Consider the following 27,003-nt stretch of genomic DNA (forward strand, 5'->3'; position numbering starts at 1 on the left):
AAAGGCCTCTGCATGGGCCTGTTGTGTTGTCCTTTGCACAGCATGTTACATGATACTGCAAGACTATAGAAGTGTTGGGATGGGCTAGTCTAGTCTTTGGATTGCCTATTTTTCACACTTGAATGAATATTAAACTGATTTATGTCTCTTCCCTTTAATAAAAAATAAGAACATTTGCATGAGTAGGGGAACATACTTATGTAGAATAAAGCCTTTTAGCATAAAGCATAAAATCAGGACTGTATTCCTTTGATAACCAGACTAATGGTAATTACAAGTCGAGGTGCAGCTCTGACAATAGAACGGCATAATCGCATTGTGGATTTTTCCACGGTGTGATTGGCAAATAGTCCCTGCTCATTTTAAACCCTTTCAGATTAATTTTGCAGAACAGGCTAATATTTAATAAGCCGTCATTTGAGAGGCTTAATATGGCATGTGTCTGAAGCATCGCTAACAACAAAGTATTTCCATTATGGAGCAGCCCGGCCAACTGTCTGTTAATATGACAGGGACACAGGGCCATATTCCTGAGACCCCAGCACAGTCACAGATACCTGTTAAAGGGTTTGAGAAAGCAGCCTGTAATTGTGATATGAAACACCATTCAAATTCAGAGTAAGAAAAATCTTCGAAGGAAAAGGCACTGGATGATACTGGGAAAATGTACAAACCATAGCCGAAAGTGATGCTGTGTTATGTCCTTTCTGACATTGCCTATCCATTTGTCTCAAAATGACATAGTTGGAGCTGTATGGCAATGACATTTCCAATGGCAATGGCATTTCCACAAAAGTTGGGGTGGTTTACTTATTATGTTTCTTGGAGTCATACTAAAATGACAGCGAGGTGTAGTGTTGTACTGCAGACATCCCAAAATCAACTATCTGTCTGCTGAATTATATTGGCAGACATTATTTTAACATTGCATAATCTATTTGCAATATAGATTTCAGATTAGAAACTGAAAATGAAGATGCATGAAAACAATTGAGAGTACATAACAACTAATGATAAATTATTAATATGTTTCTATATGTAGGGGCCTTTGTGTTGTCATCTTTTTACTTATTACTTGTTAGTGCGAAAGCTGCTGTTCTAAACACATTTAGAATTATGCCCTATTCTGAACTAAAAATAGTTCATCTGCCAAGCGAGAAATTGCCAGGTGAGTTTCAAGAATGTATAAGTCTGAGAACTTACACTGGGTCACCTTACTGACAATGTGCAACAGCTCCTGCCATCTAATGAGTTAGGGTATGACCACAGGCTCGAAGCCTCTAGGGATAGGCAGGAAGCAGAGAGGCAACTCTCTAATTGCATCATATGGTTCTGCTCTCTTGAGAAATATAAAGTGCATGCGAGTGTCTCATACAATGAAGAAAAGGAATTTTAAAGCAGTTTATGGGTGAGATGGTCGATGTACAAATCTACATATTGAGTCCTCACAATGATTACCATGTGAGTCAAGGGTTTTGAATGACAAAATTTCATTTTGTTATTGTTAAATTGTATCCTGCGAAAAAGACAATGTACCTGAGATTATATTAGAATAGTAAAAACACACATTTGCACCTAAAAACAAAAACTATGGGAAATGCAGACCGTTTGACTTTTGTAAGTTGATGTAATAACACAAATATTTTCTTAGTGCTTTTAGTGCTTTAGGCAAAGTACTTTCAATTTATCATTTTATCCCTATACCACAAATTTTATTGTGTAAATCATGTATTTAAAATGCTACTGTCTACCACAAATACCACTGTGTTTGAAAGGGGATTAATTAGGTGTTCTGTCAGAAGTAAATCATTGATGTTTCATCAGATTTAGAAACACACAACTGATAAAGGATACAGGTTTTGCAAAAATAAATTGCTTTATGATGTAAAATAATGTAACATTCTGTAGCCTATATGATGTAGAATACTTCTGAATTCTGCTCAACAGCTGCGTTGATTTGTCTTTCAGCATTTCCACTGATACAGCTTTTCGCTTATTTAGCCAGATCATAACAGCAATATAAAATTGGATGGATATTACAATTATGTCATTGGCTTCCCTCGTGCAACCTGACCTCACATCTTGGGGTCACTACTAGCACCTGCGGATGTAATCTTAGACCGAAGTTCTCGTGGCTGTCTCCGCAGCCTATCACATATCCGCTGCAAATGCGTAGATCCCTCACTTTCTTCAGTCGCGAGGAATCTTGTGCAGAGATTTTGAACTCTTTTCTCATCCAGCAGCCGCACGTTTCTCCACAGCAGCAACAATCACTCTCGTGCCTCACCTTTGCCACACCTTTAATGGGGTCTTTCACACCTCTGGAGGAAAATGCCTGTTATGAAAGGATTATTAGCGCCTCAAAACACATTTCTGGACACTATTGCGACACGTTTTGACGGCACACGTAAGTCCTGTTCATTTATTTTTTCCACCCAGTCGCTTAAAGGATCCGGAACCGTGTAGGCTATTTAATTGTCTTTGTGAGTCAAACTATGGAAGTAAACAATACTAAGACTACCAATTGTATTGTGCTTTCAAACAATTTGTCAGTTGTCAAAGTAATATAGCCTATTTTAAAATGTCGCTCTGCTAAAAATGTGATCGCCTGTAAAAATGCAACATAGTAGATAAATAGCTACGATTTGTTATATCTTACGAGTAATGATATTTGCTAAAAGCAAATATCAAATATCAAAGAAATCACCCATTAGCTTACACTTAAAAGTTATGTTTGGTAATTTTTAATTCAGCTGTTGTTCCAAAGTGGCGTTACGATGTTCATAGCCTGATGTTAAAACAGACAGTTAAATGTGATCAAGCAGTGACCGGGTGGGTCCTGAAGTTTCCCTCCGTTCTAGTCTCATCCACGCCTCTCCCTCAGAGACGGAGGAAGATGTTTCTCAGTCAGTACCATGGACAGAGAAAGGATCTCGGGAGGGTTCCTTACAACTTGCACGTTTTATTCACACGTACATGAATGTTGCCAAGCATGCGTACTATAAACAGAATTAATATAAGGTAAACACGACAATGAGTGGGAACTCACTGGCAGTTTTCCCATGTGTTAAATTGCACATAAAGCCTATATTTCAAGTACAGCATAGACGTCACACAAAGTATCAAGAGACTTCCTGTGACGTCCCATGGCGTGTAACTAGTAAGGGGGAAAACTTATTTAATAAATCATTCCATGAAGACAAATAGATTAAGCTTGTTCAAAATATAGGAGTATTTCATATCATTATTTGTCTCATATGCATTTCTTAAAACGCGGTATACAATTTAGCAAGTGCTTATGAAGGTGAGCAGCCATTTCAGAAATAGAATGACAATTTGTTCCAGATACAAGATAACTTTCTATTCATGGCTTAAACTTTAGTTCTGACTCCTTTTGCAGCAGGAGTAGGTAGCTCCATTCCTGGAGGGTGGGTATATTTTTGTTTCCATCAATTACTGTATAATTATATAGACAATTAGTTCTATATACCAAAATGTATAAGACCACAGTAAACAATTCATATGGGAACCCATAAAGTTTTCAACTGTAATGCACAAGCTTATTGATAAATGTAAATAAAATGTCAGATCACGCTTAAGATTGGGCTTCATGCGTAATTAAGAGCAGAGGCTTGCATGAAATCCAGAAACAGACACCGTTCGCCTTACCCACCCCTACCTTACAGCCTCTGTACTATACTGTACAATGGCATGACATACTGCGCTGGCCAGGACTGGTGAAGTATAGGTAAAACATTTAAGAATATATTTTCATTGCAACATGTTTTTGTCTTCCCAGAATCTTGTATTATGTGAAAAAAAAAATTATATTTTTTTCTGTTGGGTCTCAGGAGGATAATGTATCTAGCTGACCCCTGCATATTTTGCAAATGTGTTGCTACAAATAATATAAAGCTACAATGTAATGTAGAGTCTGCCAGTCACAAAATACTTACCAAATACTTGGGCAATATTTTAATTTATACAGAGGCAGGAGTTTTGCTATGACACAAGATATTGGTTTGTGATTGTCATTGTTTCCATTGTTACCATGGTTGTCAGACAATAATTGTGATACATGACTGTATGAGTCTGCCTTTATTTCTTTGATTTGGTTCAGTGGATCTGAGTTTGAGAATATCTCCATTTTTATCTGCATTAATGGTCTGCCTTGTGGCTCAGTGTAACTTTTTAACAAGCTCTTTTCCTGCTCGATATAGCTGAACCGACTGATTAAACATACTGCAGGGATTTCAGTGGAGCTCACAGTGATTGAGTGTGTATATTAAGTGTTTTTGAGAACAATGATAATAACTTATGTTAACATTTCTTGTGGGAATGGGGTACAAAAACAGAATACTAATGCCTAATATCTGCTCTCAAGACTAGAATTTCAGCCTGGATTGCAATTTTTTTGACAACCCCCCACATTACTTCAATATAAAGTGGGGAAATCCCAAAATGTATTCATATAGCAAAAATCTGTTTTCATAGTTGCTGCACTGTACTCATGAAATATGAATTTTAGCTCAGTTTTGTATTTCCATATTTAGGTCACAGTTTGGCTCCTCAGGCACATGTGTATGTGTCAGTGTAAGTGCTAGCGATGTATGAAAGGACTTAATATGATCATAGGCAGTTAATTTTGGCAACATGCATATGCTCAGTAAGCGCATATGCTCAGTTGGCAAGCAGTCATTACAAACATGCCAGACAGTGAGCCATAGCCATCCAAGACAACCTGAGAGTCCTTGCTGCTAAAAATACAGCCTTCAATCAAATAGCAAAAAATGTACACATGGCTTCAGTGATGATTGACTGCTCAGTGTACAATTCAAAAGCAACTGTGAGGTTTATGAGTCTATGTTTCAATATGTCAACACTAGCTAGTGGCTCTACTCGTGCTGTTGCTATAACATTGTATGAAACAGAAGTATTGCCTGGTTCTATACTGAAATCACTTGCAGTAGCACTGTAAACAATGGGCAGTCAGTTGCTCAAATTGAACATCTTACTTCATTGCAAAGAATTAGTTGAAAATACACATTTCTTGGAAATAATAAGTTTTTGAAGGACATGTGATTAGTGCAACGTATAAACATTTCAACCCTCTCTAAACACTATTCTTAACCAAGGGGCTAGTTAAAAATGCTGGCTTCCAAGGTACTTGATCCAAGCTAAAGCCATGAGAGATATGTAGAGATTCTACTCCTGACAATGTATGTACAAGTAAATGTATAATTTTCTATTTTATCTATTTAACTTGATAGATTTACAACACACTAGCTTGGTGAAAATGGGAATTTGGGAATTATAATTGGATAGTGAACAGTTGATGTCTGAATACATATACTACAGTCTATCAAAATCCACTTTTTTAATGTTATGATATAGCCATCCCCTCTTTCTCTTGTCCATCAGTATATGGGTCCCAGAGAAAATGCCTTAGCTCAACTCTTTCTTTATTCTTTTTTGAGGGACATGAAATCTCTGTGTGGCTGCCACCTAAACACCAATGTAATAGTGATAGCATCAGTTGATTGACAGCTCGGCTTTGTGTAAATTGATAAAGCAGATTTATTGCAGTCTTGTGGAATACGATATATATTGAAAGATACATTTGACAGATCTTTATATGATGTGTCATACGTCTGTGCAGATGTGTGATTAGTGTCATTATCTGTATAGTTTTGTAAGTGTGGGATTATGGCCATGGGGTTAAATCCATGTGAACACTGAGAGAATGGTTTTACTCAGGTGTGTCTTTCAACAGCAGGAGGCAGAATCACCTGGTCAGCACATTGCTAGTGGTTATTATCTTACCACCAGTCATGTGCCTGCTTCTGGGGTTTGATAACTTTGATTCCAAAAGGCTGTGCCTGAAATCCACACTTCATTTATTCTGTCTTGTGCTGGCAAATGCTGTAGACCAGCTGTCCTTGACACAGAGGGAAAGAAGATTACTTTTGCGTTCAGTCAGGTGAATCGCTGAACAGTTTAGAATAACATTTTTAAAATAACAGCGATAAGTCTAATGGCCGCTGCTGAATACTCCCTGCATACAAGAGTTTATTTGTAATCTGCACAGTTGTTGAAGCACATAATCGATTGGTCTAGTTCATTAAACAAGTAATGAATAGTCATTGAGTTTTGAACAGGACAGTATAACTTAAGCCAGATAATATATATATTTTTTTAAATAAATGTTTTTACATCCTGTTTTATCAAATATGTAAATCCTATACAATGAGAGAGTAAGAGAGGGAGAGAGAGATCAGATGAAGAGATGAGATTGCAATTTTTGTAGAAAATAGAGTAATCAGGGAAAATGAGCTCTTCCAAGTGTATTTTTAAATGGATCACATTGCAGCATGACGTGATTCCCATTTAAATATAAGCCAATAAAAATACATCTACAGGAAACAGACACCTGAAATGGACATACAGTTGAGTTGAAAAGTATTGGGACAGTGAGGAAAATAAAAATGGGTGAACTATGTATAAACTATGCATAAAAACAGCTGCAATTCCTACACAGATCACCGCATATATATGTAAATTTAAGTAAAGCTTATATTCATAATTTTATTTCAAATCCAATGGGCTGTAGTACAGAACCAAAACAACAATAATTGTGTCACTGTCCCAGTATTTTTGTATGAGGAAAAAGAGCCACATGTTGGAGACTTATTTTTTCTTTTTTTATGCTACATATTTACCATCCCTTTCTCCTTTACCCTTCCCCCCATCTATACCTGACTCTCCTCTTATTTATGCGGAAGAAATGCAACATGCACATTGTCCTTCGCTTAAAGGACATTAATCTCCTCAGGATACAACAGAATGGAAACCAGACAGCATTTCTGTGCATCAATTCAGAATTTACTGGATTTTACTGTTTCCCAAGGAGGTAACACTGCTGTTCTATTCAGCTATTCAGAGAAGTGTTGGATATCCTTCCTGTCTGCAAAAATCTTGTTCTGATCACTGGCTCTGATGGGAAATCTCTGGTTTGTTCTGCTATTTGCCATTCATGTTTCCTCGTGGAATGATACAGCCCTGATGAACACAGCTGTGTATTACTTCCTGCTGCTTCAGGAAATGGACAGCAGGAAAATGTTCAGGGACAACATTCTTTTTCCCTTTACTTCTTAGGTTGTAAAGTTTGATAACTGCATGCGCTTGTATAGAAAAATATTGAGACATGCATAATGATTGTTTGAAGTACATTCATTCAACAAGCATTTGAGAGTATTCAATCAATAAATAATATTAGACTATGTTATACAATGAAACAGTTGTATATTAAGATTAATACAGTTTATAAAGTTTTTGTAGGAGTTTCATGGTCTTCACAGATGTTCTTGAATTGCTCGTAATATTCATGAGTGCATTTAGCACAATTCAGCAGTATTATATTAGCTCATTAACCATGCAAGAGCATCACAAGGTTGTTTATTATTTAAACTGTAGCATAATGGAGGGAATAACTGGTAATAAAAAAATGACAGCACATTAATGTATATTAATCTGTCATAGTACAATTGCGCCATTTGAGGGTTTTGACATAGATTAGTCCCAGTATTATCCTCGGTTTATCTGGATACATTGCGCAAACTTCTATCTCCAGAAGCATATGGGGAGTAATTACCGCAATGTGCTGACACTTCCCTGAAAGAGATATCTGTGCTGCGTGTGCATGCGTGCATGCATGCATGTGTGTAATGTGATTAGTTTCTCAATGGCTACAGATTTAATTAAGCCTTTTAAGATTCACACTATGAAGCTGATTAATAGAATTATGCAGCAAATATATGTTTAAAGCTTGTCTAAGATTCCACTAGAATCCACTAGATTAAGTAGGCTTCTAATGCTGGTGATCAGTAGGCACATTACTTGTCCTGCTCAATTCCATTGTTCCAAAATGGTAAATGTTATTTTCAGTGCCATAGTAATGAGTTGCGATAAAATATATTTGTAGAAATATATTCCCGAAAACAATTCAATAAAATCACAGTTGGGGCGATAGTTGTGGCGTGCTCGTTTGGGCTTCTAAAAGGCTGTTTGAGCTAATAACTTCATTGAGGTTTCACTGATTTAAAGGCAAGTGTTCCACACTGGAGAAGACTCTGCTTCATCTGCAAGGCTCTCAAGGCCTAAGCAGATACAGCAAAGGTTTATTTGGGGTCTCGCCTTCAGGGAGGTGTTCCTTCACCATGCCCTCATTCATATGCAGTGCCATTTCTCATAAATGATAGGTTGCAGACATGAATCGAGCAACTGCTGCATGGCCCCATTTTGTGACCTCCATATCTAAATAATTGAGTCAATATTATGCATGTCTACTTGACTGCTGGCCTTGGATCACTACCTGACTACATCAGAGGCAGTGCAAAAGGTAAGTACATGCATCACAGTGGTACTGGTGGTGAGTCCGAATACATTGTGTCAAGAAAGGTACCCCAGTACCAGTATTAAAAAATGTGTAAAACCAAAAATGGTAAAAAATAATTTGGACAACTGTCTGGTTCAGGAGCAGTATAGAGCAGGAAAGAAACATCTGTACAAATATGCTCTCATTAGAAATGTATCTACTTGGAAAATGTATTTGTTTCCATTTTGTTGTTCATAAAATGATACTTTTAACAAGTCCTGTTGCCATGTTTACCTTGTTTACCATTTGCTGGGCAACAAACCACTTGTAGTCATGTAACATATCAGTCAAGATTACTTCTTCCCTAGCACTCTAATGTTAAAGTAACACATTGAAGAGGATACCTTAAGATGACAAATTTACACATAGAAAGGGAAATGCATTTTGGTGAAGCATTTGATCAACATTTTATTTTGGTATGTTTCATGGAAACCAGTTCCAAATAATACAACAAATGATAGTCCAAAGAACACTTTTTTTTCCAGATTCAGGTTTGCACTAATTAAAGCAGGTGGTAACCTAAAACAGTTATTTCATAACAAGAGTTTAGGAGATTTAGTGGAGATCACAGATGTGTTAGTGTGATAGAAGAAGTACATATATTCAGAACTGTAACTGACATTTATTCTAAACTATCTAATAAGAAGTATATTGATCTTCTAAAAAATGTGGTTGTTGCATAGCTCCAAAGGCCTGTTTGTCACCATGAGAACAAGGACATGTTTGGCAACATCTGTCAATACCTATTCTAAATTTAAAAGACATTATAAAAATATGTCGAAGTCACAGGAGACTGGATATTGTTTGCAAAAACTGCAGATTTTTTATTCTCCGTCACTGTGTAATATGTGCTTCAACACAGTGGTTCACTAACAAAAAGGAGGCCAACTGCATTGGCTTCAAGTGCCTTTACAAGTGAATCAACATGAGTGCTCTCAACTACTTAAAGGTGTTGTTAATTTAGTATGACAGAGATTATTCTCTTAGAAAACTGAAATTGTTTATTTCAAAGTCTCAAGGGTACATAATAAGCCTGAAAAAAGGCTTTTAGTTTTAAGGTGCTAAGTGAACTGAGTGATCTGCCTGCACAATGAAAAGCCATTAGTCATTGTACAGCATTTAAAAATCCCTGACAACATTTTTAGAGACAAGGTGTTCTTGTTGTTGAACATGAAAGCTGTAATTTATTTATCATGTTTTGTTTCATTATATATTGAGGACCTAATCCCAAATAATACTCATTATAATGCATATGAAATAATTAAAGTATTAAGTACACAATTTGATGGTAGTCTACAACTGGCAAATGAACATTGCTTACTTGTTGATGTCATAGTGCTGTGAAAAAAAGGATTTGCCCCCTTCCTAATTTCCTCTCTTATTGCGTAATTGTCACACTGAATGGTTTCAGATCTGTAGATAATGTAATATTAAACAAAGGGAACATGTGTAAACACAAAACACATTTTTTTAAATTATGTCATTATTTTCATCCATCCATCATATGTACCCGCTTATTCCTGGTCAGTGTTGCAGGAGGTGCTGAAGCCTATTACAGTGTGCATTTACGAGAGGCAAGGATACACCCTATCCAATCCATCACAGGGCACACACCATTTACTGACCATTAATTCACACACACATACCTAGGGCAATTTAGAGTCTCCAAATAGCCTATCTGCATGTCTATGGACTTTCCACATAGAAAGGGCCAAGCTGGGATTTGAACCCACTTTCTTGCTGTGAAGTAATAGTGCTACTGTGAAGTAATTATGCTACCCACTGCGCCACCGTGCCCTATTTCACATTTTTTAAGAAAAAAAGTTATCAAACACACATATAACCCATGTGATGAAGTAATTTCCCCCTTAAACGTAATAACTGGTTGCACCACCTTTAGTAGCAATTATTGCAACCAAACGTTTCCTATTATTTGATGTCTTTCACATCACTGTGGAGGAATCTTAGCCCACTCTTCTTTGCAGAACGGCTTTAATACAGATAAATTGGCAGGTTTCTGTGCATTAATTGCTCATTTAAGGTCCTACCACAGCATCACTGTGGGATTCAAGTCAAGTCAAGTTTGACTAGGCCTATTCAAATCTTTAATTTTATTTATTTTCAGCCATTCAGATGTGGACTTGCTTTTGAATTTTGGATCATTGTCTTATTTCATAACACAATTATGCTTCAGCCTCAGCTCATGAACAATTGATATTCTCCTTAAGAATATTTTTTTTTCCCTCAAGAATTTTCTGGTACTGACCAGAATTTAAGGTTCCTTCAATAATGACAAGTCGTCTAAGGTCCTGAGGCAGCAAAGCATCCACACACCATCACACTATCACCCCCATGTTTGACTGTTGGTATGATGTTCTTATTATGAAATATTGTATTTGCTTTACAAGGGTCATCCAGGCATTTTTTTTGCTAATGTGAGATCAGCCTGTTTGTCTTAGTTATCAGTGGTTTCCACCTCACTACTCTCCCATGAATCCCATTTTTGCCCAGTCTCTTTCTTATTGTGGAGTCATGAACACAGACTTTAGCTGAGGCTAAAGGGGCCTGCAGTTCTTTGAATTTTCTTCTGGGATATTTTGTGACTTCCTGGTTGAGTTGTCTCTGTGCCCTTGGGGATATTTTGGCAGGCCAGCCTCTCCTGGGCAGATTCACAAGTGTTGTTCAGTATTAGAAATGGCTCTGTAACCCTTTCCAGTCTGATGTATTTCAACAACTTTTTTCTCATCTCTTCTTGAATTTCCTTTGATTGTGGCATTTGTGCTTGAATAAATGTTGTGGTAACTCCTTCACTCTGATGGTAAAGTTCAATATGAGTGAGGTTTAGATTCAACAGAACTGACCGTAATTAAGCCTGGCTGTGTTCAATCAGCTGGGGCAAGAACTTTTTCATGGCACTGTACTCTTTTACCAAAACATCTATATGCCCCAAATAGGTGCTTTTAAAATAAATGTTTTGAAAAGTTTAAAGTAGTAATGGTTTGAAAATGTTCATTGTTCAATCGGAGGAAAACCGCTTTTGAAAGAATATAAACTTGACACCCATATCCAGGTCAATATACTGTATATGTTATGGTGTTTGTAATGCTGTCTTCACTGAAATAAAAAATCTTAAGCAAAAGTGTTCTTCTTAGGAATTAAGCCAGCAAAATTGTATTTATATATACACACACACAACTGTCATATTTCAAACATGATGACAGTTATTGTCACAGGACCTTGTGCTAACATTATATTAAATGTATATGTATAAAATATATAAAATATGCAATATTATAAAGCCTCATTGTTTGTCCCTGAGGGAATTTCATTTCCAATTAAGATAATTTTGGTAAGAATTTCAGAAATGATTCAAAACACAATATTTAATACTGTAGACATCGTTCAATTTCCCCCCGTATTCTCACATAGCAGTTGTGGTAGGTTGGTTGGGCTGGTTGGTTTAAAAATAGTGCAGTGTTGGCAGGGTCATTAATTATATAGTCCCTATCTAGTTAAAAAAGGGCAAAATAGTATTTCTCTCACAACTATATTTTATCTTGACTGTACACTGTGTGTTCTACAGTTCACACTTCACACCAATCATTTTATGTAGTTATGTAAGTTTCATTATGCATTAAAATGTATACCCTACAGTAATAGCATATAACATATTGACTATAACTTATTTTAGTTATTATTCGTTTTATAGCTCTATATGTTTCATGTTTCATTCAAAACATGTTTTCTCCAGGTCTTTCTATTAGTCTCATGCACTTGTAGTAGTTTATAATACCTAATTAAATTATGATACCTAATTAAATTATCAAAGTCAAAGAGCATTCAGAAACTGTATTGTCAGCATTATTCTGTATTTTTCATATTAAAGATCCTGTGGAATGCACCATGGTTCAAAAAATGGGGAAGTAAATTGCTAAAATGATCAAAAACAATTGACATGTATGCATGAGAAAGAAATCTCTGGTGGGGGGATTCCTTCAGAGATGTATTTCTTTATCTCAGTTTAATGAACTCCCGTAGACTGGCCATGAAGGAACACCCGTTGATATCCTGCCGTTGCTCACAGAAGAACCAGCTTTGCCTTCCAGAATGTCTCAACCAGAAAATATATGATTTTTTTAGTTATTCTTAGTGAAGCCCTGAAAGAAAACCCTGAAAGAAAAGGGAGACAAGTGAATTACTAGAAATTACTACAATTATTAGAAAACCTTTAATGATGCTTTACAGTGGTCTACTGAGTATAAGTTTGTTCCTTAAATGGATTCTAGTCTAGTCATAATTCACAGGTTCTTACCTTGCTGCTTTGCCAAAAGCTTTGATACATGAAGCCTTCTCAGTTGCTCAGTGGTTCTTTTGTTAATAGATCCCTTTCAATAAAACTACACTATATACGTGTTTATCACACCACTGTATTTGTACTTTTTGCATAATTCTGATTATAATTTCTTCAACATACTATGGCCCACTCCATTGCTGCTGGTTGAAGTTCAGATGCCACTGTATTATTAACTCAGAGACCCACTGAGAGAGACAGTGTTGGCACCTTTTCTAGTATTCACTAACATCTTATGTTCAACTGATAGCGCAGGTGTTACAGATTTACAGATGAGGACCGGAGTACAGTTTGGAAATGAAGCTAACAGACATAAATTAAAATCAGAAGACAGGCTTTACCATGAACAATTCTGACCTTTTAACTTTCATCAAAATGTGTCTGCTACTGCAGCCCAGAGAGCAGCCAAACCACTCTGCCAGCAATCTGTAAATGCAAGACTACAGAGCAGAGCCACAGACATTCACATATACCCCAGACATTACTGTGATGGAAGCACTGCTGCTGCCTTTCATCTGCCTCTGCTTCAGTGCTCTTTCTTGAATTGAAGGCATCCATAACAACAGAATAGACTTGTCATTCCCGACATCAGAAGTCTAGGTCCCTTGTCACTTTGCACACATTACAATAGCTGTATTAAATAGTAAAGATATTCAACCCTTGTGTGTGTACTATAACAGTGTTTGTGTCAGAAAACGCATACCATACAGTGTATCAAAATTAAAGAAGTTCTGCTGTATGTTTTCAGTAAATTAATTATCTGATCTGTAAAAAAGTGCACGCACAGCAATATTGCGAGGCTACACACACACACACAAAATCATGAGTGTATTATCTGCTAATGTATTTAATGAAAGGCCATTTTTGCAAATGACTTTGTCTACCATCTGAAGTGGCAGCGGAAAATTCCATCACTACTCTCATGGAAATATTGCCAGTAGGTGCAATTGGAATCAGATTCATAGCAAAGGAGAAGTACAGAGAGCAGCTGGCTGCACAGTTCTGTGATTGTTTCTGTACTGTAGTGGCACACACTCTGCAGTGCCTCCTCAGTTGGCCTTGTGAGCTGCCAGCCCTGCATGATTTATCAAAACTGTCTCATTTCAGACATGCCTACACCATAAATGCCATTGTCATTTTTTGTCTAAATTATCATTCTTAATGTACTATTAATATTTATGTATACTTAGAAATTACTCATACATTTGACTTGATAACTGAACAGTGTCTTGAGGTCTGATTAGTATGTAGAGCGGTGAGCACAAAAAGCCTTTTGCAGCGAAAGCAAAATGGAAATAACAACTGTGAAGATAAAATCAGTGTGTAGAATGAAAAGTTCTGCTTTCTACTGAGTGCAATGGCAGATGATTTACCCTATTGACGTCATTAAAAATCCTTCCACCCTGTAACGTTAAAATAATTAAAAACTTTAATACATACGGTGGTTGTCAATGTGGTTGTGTCGGAAGTTAAGGGTTTTTATTAATTGCAGGAATGTAGAAATAACGTTACAGAAATGATCTAAGACTGATAGTTTACCAGTAGGCTCAGACTTCATTGCTACCATTCACTGCTGTGTTCAAAGACATCCCATGAAGAAGAATTTGTATGCTTCAGTACATGTTAAAATAATTAGATTAAAGAATTAAATTGATTTTCATTTTTCTCCATTTGACTGAAGCTGTAGCTGTACGCATTGCACGGCTCATCTTCTGGAGAAATGTCCCATGAGCACTTCCTGTTGACTCACTGTCCAGCACTCGTAAATGGGAATACCCCGAAGGAACCTACTCAAACCTTCTTGACAGGACCTCAGACTTCGTTTGTGACAAGTTCTTCAGACTCTGTCCTGTACCAGAGCTTTGGGACAGTGGGAATATCAATCAAAAATATAGTTTTTGGCACTATGGATATGACATTTCAATGTCCTTTCGCTATATGTTGTCTTCCTCCCAAGGGTTACCAAAACATTGTGTTTCAGTCTATGCTACTTTCCTTCATTCAGTCTATTATTATAAACTGACAGGGAACATTCAAACTGACAAGCCCAATTTAAAAATGAGTATTTACATGTTGATGGTGGTCATTACAGATCCAGCAAACTTGAAAGCTGTGAATTCTTTGCTGATGTGTTGTTTTAATGCTTTTTTTGCATTCACAAATGGTGAGAAATATTTTTTAATGATTCTTGCAACAAAAAGCCTGTTCCGAATTTCTCCTTTCTGTATGTATCATGGAAATGACACTCTTTGCCAATTTTGTGCGGGTAAGGCGCACTAAATGAAAATGCCTGAGCATTGCCCTTTCTGTGGTTGCGGAGAAAACAATATGCTTTTTTCTTTTCACAAAAATTAAGAGACCTTCAAGAAATGTGTTTTATTTCTGGTGTCCAAGGGCACTGCAATATTAGAATAACCTGTACAGTTAGTATTTGCTGTGCCCATTTTCACCATTAACTTTTTGCAGAATACAGTGGGTACTGTAATAAATAGTCGTTTTATTTAAATTATTGCTTGGTCATATAATTTCTCAATGTGACAGTTTATCGCTTTACCAGTACCTTAGGTACTATACTGACATCATGACATGTCGTATAAAGCAGCTAACACTATGCCCTGTAAATACAGGGTGAGTAGTCAAACAATGTTACCAATATGGTTTCATTATGGAGTAAGCTCGCAAGCTATCTAACTTGGGTTTTGACTGATTTTGGTAGAAGGCTTGAGGAAAACCGTGTGAATTTACTGATGTCAATAGCTTGCTAACCTAGATAGCTAGCTACCCAGAAGTCAAATGCTGGTCATTCTTACAGGTTAAACTTTTTCTGTCACTGGGATGGACTGGTAGGCTACTGGCTCATACATTATGGTACAATGTCTCCCATCATTGTTTATTTAGCTGGTGTCAGCGGCAGAGATAGTGTCATTTTCTGTGTAGTTCACTATGTTCTAATTACAGTCTTGTGTGAATCCATTTGGTGGGCTGGATATCATTTCCTTAGTGAATATGCCAAGTGAATATTCATTAGAACAGAGCATGCCCCCCTCCCCCCCCCACTCCCACACCACCCCCCCATCTGTTCAGAATGTATATTTAGTACATATACACCCAGAAAAAAATGATTGATTTCCCATTTATAAAAGCTGAAAGGTTAAGTTGACTTGGTGTTTCCTATGGTTTAATGGAGACTTCTAAATTAAAACAAAAAAACAAGGACCAATGCTTAAAAGATTTATGTTGAAATTATGACTAGCCCAAGTGCAGTGACAGAGGCCTGAAACTTTTTAATCAGACCTCTGTCAGTGCACTAAGGCAGTCATGATTTCTTTGTTCAGAAGGAAGACTTTCTCTTTTTGGCTTACTAACACCAGTTCCAGTAGAAACCAAACTTGATTTTTCATTTATTTTGGTTTGTAACAACTCTGTGGAATACACATCAATTCAGTGAGAGGCCACTAGAGTCTTGCTGTCACACTGCACCTTAGAACAAAGTATTGAAGCAATGATTTCATCATTATTGGACCAAGGTTGCATGCATATAAATCCAGTGACCTGGAAAACAATAGCCTCCACTGTTATCACTGTGATAGTAACCGTGTGGAAATCTACCTACAATTGGAATGGTAGTAAATTATATATTTATTGTTTAGTGTGTCATAAACAAATTTTTACATGTACTGTGTCCAGTAAATTTAATGCCAGTGCCACCATGCCTTTGAAGAGTTCACTGACAGGTCAAAAGAGATGTCCAGCAGCTCTGAAATGGATGAGAAGGAAATTTGAATGAATCTTATCTTATTCATGCATAATATATTAATAAATTCTATATTAATTCAATTTTAATGTTCCTGACTTTTCATCTTATATTTAAATGTGGCACTCTTACATATATCTCACAGTTGAACTTATATATTTTTAAATAATTGCTGGTAAATCAAAAATCTGTTAGCCCCATAAAACTTGAAATGGCTTACTCATTTCAACTTTTAAGAGAAGCAATTTGGTTATTTTTAAGTATACTTCACACAGGGCATACTTCTGTAAGAGAAGTGGGTATGCCTTTTTGTTTTTGCTATTATTCATTTTCATGTTGGGCATATTTTCTTATTGTGAATGACATACTGAATCAAGCATGCCCTATTTAAACTTAATGACTTAATGAAGCATTTCCAAGCCAAAATCATGTACAGTTCAATACTGTACTCCATAATATTGTAACATTTTAACAACCTTGTCTTGCTTTTTTTAAGGTAGTTGTACATTGCCAGGAATCACCGATTAAATCAGATTCCAGGAATCTAATCTCATGAATTGCAGCTTCCCTTTCCAGGCACTCTAGAGAGAGCATCTTGGGTCAAGGCTGGTCAAAGACAGTGGAAATAAACGAAGGTTTCCTGGGGGCTTGGTGAGCTGCCACATTGAAATGCCTGAAATTGGGTACATATGAGCAGTTAGAAGCACTTCATCATTTTTCATAGGCAAAACAAAATGGTGTCTACAGTACCATATATAGTTGAATGGCTTTAAATATGAAAATTGATATTCAAACCCTACATGCCAGCCAGATCCCTCCGTTCTGCTACCTCAGGACGCCTAGCACCTCCCCCTCTTCGCACCTGCACTTCCAGAACACGTCTTCTGTCTGTTCTGGCCCCACGATGGTGGAATGACCTCCCTGTGGAGGTCAGAACAGCTGAGACTGTGACCCATTTCAAACGACGACTGAAGACCCACCTCTTCAGGCTGCACCTCTCCCCATCCCTCCCTTCCCCCCTGTAAATGACTAAACTTAGGGTTGTAACTAGGCAGCCGTTTCATAGGTGACTTAGGCGCATCAACTGTCTTAACGACTACTTGTATTTTTATTTATTTTTATTTTTCCATAGATTGCGTTGTTGCCGTTCTCGTTGTTAGTGTTAATCAGTTTAACCATCAGGGTCCAAGTTGAACTATGCGGTTGTTCCCTGTTCTTGGACCGGTACTTCTCTCTAAGGGTTTCGTCATACTTGTTCCTGGTTATGGTTATACACTTTGTTGTACGTCGCTCTGGATAAGAGCGTCTGCCAAATGCCTGTAATGTAATGTAATGTAATGAAAAGGTATTTTGTACAGATTTGTAGAGGTGATAGGCATATGCATTCATGACAAATATTGTCATAGTCCTGAATGCAGTGGTCTACTTGATCGTACAGATGGTACATTCACCAGAGTTTGGTCCAAAGGCCTCAGCTGCAGATCCGTATCAGAGACATTTTTAACATTTCAAAGTACGTCATCTGTCCACTAATCCTTGCATATAAAATATGCCCATCGTACAGTATATTTGTAGACACCCATCTCCTTCATTTCCCTCACTGGGGCATTATTTTGAGCCAATTATTTATGCCAATGGCTGCATTTGGTGTTTTGCATTTATCCATGCAACATTGTGTAGACTGTGGGGTGGGGGTGGGGGTGGGATTTGGTTCATATTGGGAATTCATGTTAATCATTTGTCCATTTTTACTTTACACTTGATTCTGTGTCTCCGGTTGTTTTCTAGACAGTAACTTCATTCTGGCAAATGCTCAGGTGTCCAAGGGCTTCCCGATCGTGTACTGCTCCGATGGTTTCTGTGAGCTAACAGGCTTTGCGCGCAGTGAGGTGATGCAGAAGAGCTGTGCGTGTAAGTTCCTGTGCGGAAGGGACACCAGCGAACAGATGATCCTCAGCATTGATACTGCACTTGAGGAACGAAAAGAATTCAAGGGGGAGATAACATTTTACAAGAAGAGTGGTAAGAAATTGGATTTCCATCTATGTGCACACACAATGCAGGTATCCATAAAGCTGTACAATGCTTTCTTACTTCTTTGGTGATTAGTAATTACACACTGAGTAACAGTAGTGTAAATACTGTTCAGTTTCCATGATTGCTACTAATATGTACATGTCACAGATATTTTAATATTTAAAGGAATTTCTAATGGCCATGTTTTTTAAAATATTATTTGAAATCATCATATATCATGCTGGTTCTAAGACATTTGATTTGCTGTTCAAAGGTCAGGCCACAATATGGATTACCTCTAGGCCTAAAAATACTATTGAAAGGATGTTATGAGCGATTTTTAGGAAATTGCAGTTATAGAGTAAAATGTTGGATTTGGGGAACTAGACAGCAAATGTCTTTTATCATCAGGGGCTTTCTAGAATATCCCAGATAAAGCATTTTCCTCATTGAAGGGAGTTAATATAAATTTGGCTGTTGACGATGAGGGAATCCTCTCTGGGGCTACTCTTGCATTGTTCCAAAGGCGACAGTTTCCACATAATTGGTTGTAAAAGACTTCTTTTCCCAGGGCCATCTGTAACCTTGTGGGCAAAAGCAATTATATCAAACAGGCAAAGGGGCAAAGGAAACCTACCCCAGTTACTCTGCGGCCATTACTTTCCTGTAACTCTAAAGAATATTTCACATAAATAGATAATGGTGGGGTTATAGAACAGGAGGACTAAGGACCGAAGTAATTTCATAAGCACCTTGCCTATGGTGAAGCGCTTAAAGCATCTGGCTGAGAACTGTGGGGTTTGAACCCAATCCTGGATCCATGATGGGTTCAAACTATATTTCTGACTTGGCAGCAATGCTTTTTCCATACATTAAAACTTTTTCAGCGGCGACTGACACTCTCAGGAAATGAACAAAAAGGGATTCCATCACCTTTGACCATAACTATTCACATAAGAATTGCTGCTTGCTGTTAATATTGTGGATCTGAAATTGATATTAAAATACACATAGGATATTTCCCTCTTGATATGAGCATTGCTTTATTTAATATTGTTTTTCGCAGCTGATTTATTCTGGTGCCTCCTGGACATAGTTCCTATTAAAAATGAGAAAGGAGATGTGGTCCTCTTCTTGGCATCTTTTAAGGACATCACAGACACAAAGGACAAGATAATCCCTGAGGGTAAGAGGGAAGGTGAGTACGTAATTGTAATTGTCATTACGTAATTGTATCCTTAGAACAAGTGGAACTTAGACGCTCACCTGCTGTATGTGCCACTGAAAGACAATGAAGGAAAATAAAACAGATGTGATTTATCATAAATCCTATTAATAAAGTGTCATAAATGGTTAAATATTTTACAGAACCCACAGTTTTATTTTTGTGGAGCTAAATGTATAAATCAGCCTTTAACAGTCATTTAAAGCCTCTAAAGTTTATGTGTACTTTGCACGTACAACTCCATGTTTCCTTTTTGAGGTTCTTTTTAAGAATACAGTTACAAGACCCAACCGTAATATAAACAGCAGTTTTCAGAGAGCAGGCCCTTTAGACTCCTTTCAGCCTTGTAAATGTTTATAGACGCTACATTTCAGGCGGAACCATTGTTCTGCACACCTGAGTTTATATCATGCCGGGGGAATCCTGCAGAATCCCCCTCTTAGATAACCTAGATAAAAATAGCTTCCAGGCTCTGGTTGCCATGTGTCCACCCTGCATTGTGATTGCCAGATTGGCTGTACGGACAGTATTGCGGTCTCAAGCTCGGGGTCTCTGGCGCACAACCACAGCGACTGGCATCTGTGCTGAGCTGGGTTCTCAAGCCCTCCTGTGAGAGAGATAGGCCCTTGTTCTCTTTCACTCCCCTTCCCGGGACTGACCTCGCCAGTTATTAAGTGAAGGGAAATTCATTACGAGCTAAAAATAAGTGCTGTGCTTCTGCTGGCTCCCTGGCGGCCTACAGGTTTATGGATGATTTTTGTCTTCCACAACTGCCACGGTCCACTTTTCCCTCGCTTCAATAATTAAGCGAAAAATGGCTACAAGGTCAGGGCTCCACACTGGAGAAAGACACATAACCACTACTGAGATGTGTTCTTCACATTGCATCACACTCTGATGTAATATATTATGGTGTCTAAATAAATTCTCTGGTTCCCTACTGTAACGTATTCCTGTATTTTTCTGCATTTATTTCTTTTATCTGCAGTATTGTATTGAATTGCTTGTTGGGTGTTACTGAGATACAGGGAAAAGGTGGTTTGTGATAGTGGAGCATATAAATTAATGACGGACATAAAGAAGGTGTTTCTGTATCTTGTATTCATGCCAGGATACTTCGTTACAATTGCTGTGTGACTGCTCATCTGTTATCAAATGGGTTTACATGTTACCTTTCACAGGGAAGAACAAAGGCAAAGTCAAAACAGGGCCTCCCCTTAGTTCTGCCAGAAATCGCAGCCGGACTGTCTTGTACCAGATCTCTGGACATCTGCACAGTCGGCAGAAGAAGAGCAAAATAAAGCTGAACAAGGTAGGATCATGCCATTCTTACTTGCGCAAATTCATCCACAGGAGTATTGGAGCTTGTCAGTAATTTATGAGCAAAACGAACACAATAGCACAATCAAGTTCAAATATGACTACATTTATCAAAGTAGCCTTGTGTACCGTGAAAAAGCAGACAGATACTCCATATAAAGTAAAAATAATTGGGTATACCTATGAGTCATTGTCCTCCAAGCTTGAAAAAAGCAGCAATATGGTTGTGCAACATAGATCATGGTGTTATTAAAATACTGTGACAAGAATGAGAAATATTTACTAATTTATAACTTGACAAGGTCAAGGCACATCATTGCATTAATTTTGCAATTGTGCAATACGTTACTTTTATGCACTAAAGTAGACTCTAAAGCCTGGCTTAACTTCACAAATGTGTGTCTTGCCACAAAGTAAAACATGTCATGGCCAAACAAGAACCATTCCACAATTTTGGGAGCTGGTGTGGTCACACACCATGTAATTTATTCATTGGGGAACCATCTTTTTGACTGATATGAATTGATGATATATTATTGTAATGGTTTTGTATGTCCTTGGATAGAATGTGTTTGGAGATCTGCCGGCTCTTCCAGAGTACAAGGTCGCAGATGCAAAGAAATCAAAATTCATCCTGCTGCACTACAGTACCTTCAAAGCAGGCTGGGACTGGCTGATCCTACTGGCCACATTTTACGTGGCTGTGACAGTACCATACAACGTGTGCTTCATTGGAGATGATGACGACCTCACAAGGAGCACCACCGTCAGCGACATTGCTGTAGAGATTCTTTTCATTATTGGTAAGGGTAGATTATGCACGTATACTTCAGAGCAAAAATGTGGTTCGTCAATATAAAAATATGAGACTTGTAATGTTTCTCATTGCAGGAAATCAATTATAGAAAAAAATATAAGGAACATAAATGCCTTATTAAATTTATTTAAATGATTTTAGAGTTGTGTGTCATTAGCCTGTGCTCAGCTAAACTAATATTGCAAACTCTTGTCTGTTCTACAGATATTGTTTTCAGTTTTCGTACGACCTATGTAAGCCAATCAGGACAAGTTATCTTCGATGCTAAATTAATTTGCATCCATTATATGACCACATGGTTCATCATTGACCTTGTGGCCGCCCTTCCATTTGACCTTCTCTATGCCTTTAAAGTCAGTGTGGTGAGTACCTTTACGTGATATAATCTGCATGGATTGTAAATGCACTATGATTGTGTTTTAAGTGCCACTGCAAGGACCATGTTTTTAATGGTGTGAAAGTCAATAGACCATGTTTTGAATGGCTTCATTTGTTGGTATTTGGGTTTGACACCAGACATATGTGAGAAGTACATAAAAATGAAAGCCTGAAAAATCAACATGGAAAATGATCAATGGAAACCTTTTACAGAAGTTTAAGTTATCTGCCCTTACAAAATGCTTTTTTATTATGAAGGTTGTCACTGCAAATGGAAAATGGGTTCACAGCTGATCTATACTATTAAATACATTTCAAACAAAATAAATAGTCAGGTCATAACATGTGTCACAAAGTAAGCATTGAAGTTATCAAGAAAAGTGGCATACAAGTGTATGTTGTGATAAAGTACTGATGATGTGACACTAGTGATATGACACATTTTTTAAAACCATTTTTGGACAATTATTTCTGTATCTGGTGGCACGGTGGTGCAGTGGGTAGCACTATCGCCTCACAGCAAGAAGGTTGTGGGTTTGGGGCCTTGGCTTGGGGCCTTTCTGTGTGCAGCATGTTCTCCTTGTGTCCACGTGGGTTTCCTCCTGGTGCTCCAGTTTCTTCCCTCAGTCCAAAGACATGCAGGTAGGAGACTCTAAATTGCCCATAGGTATGAGTGTGTGAGTGAATGGTGAGTGAATGGTGTGTGTGCCCTGCAATAGACTGGCGGTCTGTCCAGGGTGTATTCCTGCCTCACGCCGAATACATGCTGGGATAGGCTCCAGCACCCTCTGTGACCCTGCTCAGGATAAGCGGATATATAGATTTCTGATTGATAAATCAGAATGATAATTTGTATTATGACCCCTCAGAAAGAAGCATCACTGTGCTGAGATTCATAGAGTGGCAGATCGTATTCTCTGCTAGCCCAATCAAAATTTTAATTTTTATGATTAAATATATGATTGTCCTTATTAATAAAATAATTCTACTTATAGTATAATTATAATTATACTAAATACTTTTGAGTTCATAAATAGCCATAAATTTGAACATGAAAGTTACAAACAGTTAGCATCATCTCATGGATCTGGGATAAGCACAAAACAAAGATCTTCACATGTGTAATAAATCCCATTTTGGTTTTTTTGTAGAAACATTATTAAGAACAGAAGTAAGAATAATTTAAGAAAGATTTTATGAATGAGACCCATTGTGTATCAACAAACTGCTGTTTTTTATTTAACTTTTGTTGTCACGTATATTTAATATACACTCACCGGCCACTTCATTAGGTGACAGGAGTGGCACCCGGTGTGATCTTCTGCTGCAGGCCATCTGCTTTAAGGTTTGACATGGTGTGCGTTCAGAGATGCTCTTCTGCATACCTCAGTTGTAACAAGTGGTTATTTGAGTTACTGTTGCCTTTCTATCAGCTCGAACCAGTCTGGCCATTCTTCTCTGACCTCTGCCATCAACCAGGCATTTTCGCCCAGAGAACTGCTGCTCATTGGATATTTTCTCTTTTTCGGACCATTCTCTGTAAACCCTAGAGATGGTTGTGCGTGAAAATCCCAGGAGATCAGCAGTTTCTGAAATAGTCAAACCAGCCTGTCTGGCACCAACAACCATGCCACGTTCAAAGTCACTTAAATCACCTTTCTTCCCCATTCTGATGCTTGGTTTGTACTTCAGCAGATCGTCTTGACCATGTCTACATGCTTAAATGCATTGAGTTGCTGCCACGTGATTGGCTGATTAGATATTTGTGTTAACGGGTGCACTTTGCAGTTGAACAGGCAGACCTAATGAAGTGGCCGGTGAGTGTATGTCTTGATGTGTCATATTTTAATAACTAATTTCTTTGGTTTTGCTGTTCACATTCTAAAGATTATTTTCATTGGCCCTCCCATGTCCACGAGAACAATTCTACGGGTTACTAGTAATGTATAATTAGCCAAGATCAAGAGTAATTAATAAGCACTATCCTTTTTTTAAATAATGCATAATGTGGATTAGTCATAACTAAGGCTTTGAGAAACTTGTGACCTATTTTTTTTTTTACATACATTCTAATGGGACTCTGACCGGCAACTCTCAAGCCAAGCGGTGTTTAAGGAAATTATACTGATTAAGCAATTAAACCATGTTAATAATTAATAAGAAGATGGGGCAAAGACACTAATTATGAGAACTATTTATACTCTGCCCCTTACAGCGAACCTGCGAATGGGCACACCCTCTACATATAAAAGTCACATTATCTGAACATTTGAAACCACACCAGGAATGCTGTTTGAAGACAGAACAAATTTATTTCACGTTACCAGCAATCTGCCCGGTGGCTAAAATGGCATGCCACCATCTTCGAAACATTCGAAAAGAAAAGTTGAGAGTGACAGACGTGTGGCTGTACCCGCGAGCACCAGCTTCAGAATAGCACAGTCTAATTTATGATTTAACAAAGGCATTTGTCAGTGGAAGTGCTCCATTGGAACCATGGCAGTCCACCTCCTCGAGCATTTTTGAAATAAGCGTGTTATAAATGAGCGAGCGTTTCAGAAAGCTTGTCATCTGACGAGGGTCATTAACAGTCATTATGCAGTCATTACACCCTTGCATAGGGCTTAATGACTTTGTACAAGTAGAGCATATTGTTCTTCCAAAAGAGTCATTGTGGAGGAACAGCATGGCCTGCATTCAATCCTATGCATGGCGGTTTACTTTTAAATGTAAATTGATTTAACATAAAACTGTATGTAAGCAATAAGAAGTGTGGCTCCTGCTTAGATTTCTTACTGAAAGCTAAGGACAAACTGCTTTGTATATAGGCTATAGTAATACTAACAATTCAATTCAATACAAAGAGCTTTATTGGCATGGAAGTAAGGAGACAATATTGCCAAAGCCATAGAGTTGATATACATGAATGAAGAAGATTTAACATTTGATTGGTACAATAATGCAATGTAAGGATAATTTATTTTGTTTATTTACCGTTACTCAGACTCCCGTACTTTGTGACATGCCATCACATATCTTGCAACAGATAGGGCAGTTATACCCTCACCCATGACAATTTTTCTTCAGGGTTTAGGTTGGAAAACATAGCCAATATTATTTGACTTTAGAATGTTTCCCCCAGGCAGGAAAATAAAGTTCATTTCTGTTTCTAGCTGCCCTGTCATGCAGTGACCACATACACTCTCTTTTCTAGGAAGTCATGTGTTTTTGTGTCTTCCACTTTCTATAGCCACTTGGTGGTCACTGAGCCTGTATTTGGTCAGGGTCTGTCTCTGCTTCTAATCTCTGACCAAATTCATATTTTCTGTCCAGGGTCAAATAGCAATTAAGTCTACTTTTGTATTTTGTTTCATTTTTGAAATGTTGCAGATAAACTTCCTTTGACTGGTTGATAATTAGTTTTGTTCTGTTGTGTTGGTTTGAAGCAGTGCTAATGGGTGCTTGGTAAATCCTGAAGATCAGTATATGAAGTATTGTATATTGAAATATGCTAGCCAGATTAGTCAACATGTAGGACAAAATTCAACTTTTGCCTTTCGATTTTGCTTTGCTTACACAATGGTAAATAACCTGACTGTGCATCCCATACGATGGACCAATGTGTCCAGCTGATGAAACATACTTCTCCCTTTCCCCCATTCAAACAAAAGAGAAGGAATAATGCAGCTATTCCACTGGGGCCAATTAAAGAAGGGCTGGTGTGGAAGATGTGGCTTCCATTGTGTGCCCCGGTCTGCCATGCTTAGGGCCATGAAATATGGCCTTCAGTGTTCTGCTGGACATCTCTCAAAGTTCTTGGCAATTATGGGGTGACCTGGCCCTCCTGTGATATGCCTGCACCCCAGCTGCTCTGTCTGGGGACTGCTTGGCATTTCCATTATTAAACTAAAAAAAATATCAGCTGCCTTTCTCTTGTCGCAGAATGTCACTTTCTTGCACAGCCTACGCTTAATCCGATTATCAATGAGACCAGTAGACAGTCCCTGTAAGGTATGTCATTTCAGTCAGGACAACTGTAAGACCAAGCAATGTGCTGCATTGCACTTTAGATTTGTGCAGGGCTTCATGGTTAGACATTACAGTTTATATGTGTTTGCTTATTTTGATTGGTTTGTTTACATTCATTCAGACAGAATCAGTCTTCACAGAACAGAATCACCAGGCATGTTCACTGGTCACTGATTACACTTGATACTTTTGATGAATTTTTCTTTTCTCACAATTTAGACAGTACAATTATAATTTTAGGCCCATGGCTACACTGCCCTCTTTGGAAGGGCTGACAAGTGTGGCATTTGTGTTTCACGTGACTTTTAATAATTTTTTAAAAATAATTTCAGTAATTAAAAGGCATAGAGCCTTATTGTTCACCTTTAATTGATGCTATTATCTTTCTTTATCTATAGTACAGGCACAAATTATGGAAACACTGCATTTATAGACATAGTTTAATGACTACTGCAATATTTTGCAACAATATTTTCATAATACATGCAATACGTAATAAATGAAACATTAACATAAAACACAAATGGATAAATAATTATCATTTGTGTTAAACAAATAACATTACACCTTCCTATATGTATTAGTTCATACCTACATAATTGAGAAGTCAAATGTATCATATAGTTAGAAATTCCATAATCAGCTTAAACTGAGTATTTCTTTGGCCAAAATTTTTTAT

The 27,003-nt window shown here is 37.6% G+C and overlaps 1 protein-coding gene across 2 annotated transcripts in view; it reads left to right on the forward strand.

The window, feature by feature from the left end:
- The first annotated feature begins 2,100 nt into the window (after positions 1-2,100).
- The window catches only part of LOC135262180 (potassium voltage-gated channel subfamily H member 8-like), a 42,478-nt gene continuing 17,575 nt past the window's right edge, over positions 2,101-27,003 (forward strand). For both annotated transcript variants that reach the window (XM_064349089.1, XM_064349099.1), the window contains exons 1-6: positions 2,101-2,407; positions 18,328-18,561; positions 19,622-19,753; positions 20,962-21,092; positions 21,666-21,903; positions 22,122-22,279. In XM_064349089.1, the coding sequence (XP_064205159.1) occupies positions 2,332-2,407; positions 18,328-18,561; positions 19,622-19,753; positions 20,962-21,092; positions 21,666-21,903; positions 22,122-22,279 (969 nt within the window). In that variant the 5' untranslated portion in view covers positions 2,101-2,331. The remainder of the gene's footprint in view (positions 2,408-18,327; positions 18,562-19,621; positions 19,754-20,961; positions 21,093-21,665; positions 21,904-22,121; positions 22,280-27,003) is intronic.

The sequence above is a fragment of the Anguilla rostrata genome, chromosome 1, assembly GCF_018555375.3.
Source record: "Anguilla rostrata isolate EN2019 chromosome 1, ASM1855537v3, whole genome shotgun sequence".
Taxonomy (NCBI): domain Eukaryota; kingdom Metazoa; phylum Chordata; class Actinopteri; order Anguilliformes; family Anguillidae; genus Anguilla; species Anguilla rostrata.